The 3,542-nt window shown below is 50.6% G+C and overlaps 1 protein-coding gene across 1 annotated transcript; it reads left to right on the plus strand.

Moving 5' to 3' along the window:
- Window positions 1-204: 204 nt before the first annotated feature.
- On the plus strand, window positions 205-755 carry LOC108534557 (60S ribosomal protein L12). The gene has a single exon (XM_017880007.1). The coding sequence runs from the start codon at window positions 213-215 to the stop codon at window positions 708-710; it is 498 nt and encodes a 165-aa protein (XP_017735496.1). The 5' UTR covers window positions 205-212; the 3' UTR covers window positions 711-755.
- The last annotated feature ends 2,787 nt before the right edge of the window (window positions 756-3,542 follow it).

Below are 3,542 nucleotides of genomic sequence, written 5' to 3' on the forward strand. Positions count from 1 at the left end.
TGCAGCAAGCCATGATTGTGCCACTGCACTATAGACTGGGAGACAAAGGAAGACCTTGTCTCAAAAGAAAGAAAGAAGAAAAAGGAAAGAAGGAAAGAAGGAAGGAAGGAAGGAAGGAAGGAAGTGTGTGTGTATGAGAGAGACAGAGACAGAGACAGAGACAGACAGAGAGAGAGAGAGAGAGAGAGAGAGAGAGAGAGNCCGCCTCCACCATGCCGCCGAAGTTCGACCCCAACGAGATCAAAGTCGTATACCTGAGGTGCACCGGAGGTGAAGTCGGTGCCACTTCTGCGCTGGCCCCCAAGATCGGCCCCCTGGGTCTGTCTCCGAAAAAGGTGGGTGATGACATTGCCAAGGCAACGGGTGACTGGAAGGGCCTGAGGATTACAGTGAAACTGACCATTCAGAACAGACAGGCCCAGATTGAGGTGGTGCCTTCTGCCTCTGCCCTGATCATCAAAGCCCTCAAGGAACCACCAAGAGACAGAAAGAAACAGAAAAACATTAAACACAGTGGGAATATCACTTTTGATGAGATCATCAACATTGCTCGACAGATGCGGCACCGATCCTTAGCCAGAGAACTCTCTGGAACCATTAAAGAGATCCTGGGGACTGCCCAGTCTGTGGGCTGTAATGTTGATGGCCGCCACCCTCATGACATCATAGATGACATCAACAGTGGTGCTGTGGAATGCCCAGCCAGTTAAGCACAAAGGAAAGTATTTCAATAAAGGATCATTTGACAACTGGTGGAAAAAAATAAAAATAAAAATAAATAAATAAATAAATAAATCACCCCCACACCACGGCTCCCCAAATCCTGCAGCTTAGAGCTCAAACATCCAAGCCTGACTTCTGAGGCCCCTTAACAGGGCTGTCTTTGGAAACAGTCTAATCCGAGTTTGAGACACTGAAGCCAAATCACCGAAGGCCACCAGAGGGCAGCACATAGCTTCAAATTGGTGCTGTGCGGTTACAACGGGCAAGATACGGGGAACTTGGTTCCGCGGCTCAAACGCCAGGGCGACGCGGAAGTATTGGCTGCCTAAGAACAAGTCCCGCCTTGCGTGAAGGGTACCCATGAAATATGACGGCTTCCTGTGTGAAAATCTGCCCTGCGCCTAACTTCATTGCCTGGAATTCCACCATTAAGGAGTCATTCCTTTGGATAAAAAATGTTCCTCTGAAAGAAAAAAAGTTCCTCTGGGCCGGGCGCGGTGGCTCACGCCTGTAATCCCAACACTTTGGGAGGCTGAGGTGGGAGGATGACTTGGGGCCAGGAGTTCGAGACCAGCCTGGGCAACAGAGCAAGACCCCCGTCTCTACAAAAAAATTTTTTTAATTAGCTGGGCATGGTGGTGTGCGTCTGTAGTCCCAGCTACTCAGGATGCTAAGGATGAGAGGATCACTTGAACTCAGCAGTCTAAGGATGCCATGAATTATGATTTCACCAATGTACCCCAGCCTGGACACCATAGCAAGACCCTGTCTCTTAAAAAAGATGAAAGAAAGAAAGAAAGAGGGTGTTTGTATTTTTGCTTCTTTTTTTTTTCTTCTTTTTTTGGATGGAGTTAACCTCTTGTTGCCCAGGCTGGAGTGCAGTGGTGCAATCAAGGCTCACTGCAAGCTCCGCCTCCCAGGTTCACGCCATTCTCCTGCCTCAGCCTCCCAAGTAGCTGGGACTACAGGCGCCCACCACCACGCCCGGCTAATTTTTTTAGAGATGGGTTTTCACCATGTTAGCCAGGATGGTCTTGATCTCCTGACCTCGTGATCCACCTGCCTCGGCCTCCCAAAGTGCTGGGATTACAGGTGTGAGCCACCGCGCCCAGTCAGCAAGTAGTTTTTGACTGTCTGGGTCTATGTCCATCTGTGCATCTGCTTACCAAGAATGTAGGGTCATGGGGAGGGAATCTTTGTCTCTGTGAATCTCTGCAGTGTGTGCTTGTTTGTGTGTTATCTCCGGGGCTGTCTTCTTTATAAACATCTATGTGTCTGTTTTGGCCAGTTGCACACGTAGGTATTTCTATGAGGACCTTTGTGTACAGCGTGTATGTGTGTTTGTCTGTCTGTCTTGGGGGTTGAATTGCTGCACCCCCTCCTCAGATTCACATATTGAAATCCTAATCCCCGGGACCTCCGAATGTGACCTTATTTGGAAACAGAGTCTTTACAGATGGAGTTAGTTAACGATCTTGAGATGGAATCATGCTGGATTTAGGGTAGATCCTAAATATAATGACAATGTCTTTATGAGACAGGAGAAGGAGATGTGGACACAGAGGAGCTGTCCATATGAAGACAGAGGCAGAGATCGGGGCGATGTGTCTGCAAGGCAAGGAACACTGGAGATTGCCCGCCACCACCGGAAGCTGGAACAGGCAAGAAGAGATCCTGCCCTGGAGCCGTTAGGGCGAATGTGGCCCTGCCTACACCTTGATCTTAGACTTCTGGCCTCCAGAACTGGGAGAGAATCCGTTTCTGTTGTTTCAGACACTTTGGTGGTGGTGGTTTGGTATGGCAGCCCTAGACAACCAATACAGCGCCTGTGTGTGTGCACATGTGTGTGCCATGCACGTGGGTCTAGCAAGCTGATACAGTGTGTGCACACAGGTGCATGTGTGTGTGCACACATGTGTGTGTATGGGTGTGCCACGCTTGTGGGTCCAGCAAACTAATAATAGTGTCTGTGTGCACGCACAAGTGTTTGTGTATGTGTGTGCATGTGTGTGTGCCACACAGGTGGGTCTAGCAAACTAATACTGTGTGTGTGTGTCCACATATGTGCGTGTATGTGTGTGCATGTGGGTCTAGCAAACTCATACAGGCTGTGTGAGCACACACGTGTGTGCCTGTGTGTGTGTGTGCACGTGAACACACACACACCTCCAGGCAGCCAGGAGTAACTGACATCCAGCCCCAGAGGGCTACCCAGTTAGACCATTGTGAGGCTGCTGTGTGAACTTTGAACCTCTGTATTTGCATATTGGGGTACCAGCTGTTCCTTCAAACCCAACTCCCCAGCCATCAGCAGAGGCCGCTTCAGGGCACACCTGAGGCCCTCAGAGCTGACCAAGGGCCCTTCATCACCTCCACCACACCTGCAAGAAGTGGCTTCCTCCATCGAGGTGCCTTCAGGATTCAGTTACTCCCTCTTTCTTCCTGGTCCCCGGGGGACACATAAGAAGGGAAATCTTGCATCAGGCCTCACCTGGGCTTCATCCGACTGCCAACAACCCTTTCTTTTCTTTTCCTTTTTCCTTTCTTTTTTTTTTTTGAGACGGAGTCTCGCTCTGTCGCCCAGGCTGGAGTGCAGTGGCCAGATCTCGGCTCACTGCAAGCTCCGCCTCCCGGCTTTACGCCAGTCTCCTGCCTCAGCCTCCCCAGTAGCTGGGACTACAGGCGCCCGCCACCTCGCCCGGCTAGTTTTTTTGTATTTTTTAGTAGAGACGGGGTTTCACCGGGTTAGCCAGGATGGTCTCGATCTCCTGACCTCGTGATCTGCCCGCCTCGGCCTCCCAAAGTGCTGGGATTACAGG

The sequence above is a fragment of the Rhinopithecus bieti genome, unplaced genomic scaffold, assembly GCF_001698545.2.
Source record: "Rhinopithecus bieti isolate Rb0 unplaced genomic scaffold, ASM169854v2 scaffold_10589, whole genome shotgun sequence".
Lineage (NCBI taxonomy): Eukaryota > Metazoa > Chordata > Mammalia > Primates > Cercopithecidae > Rhinopithecus > Rhinopithecus bieti.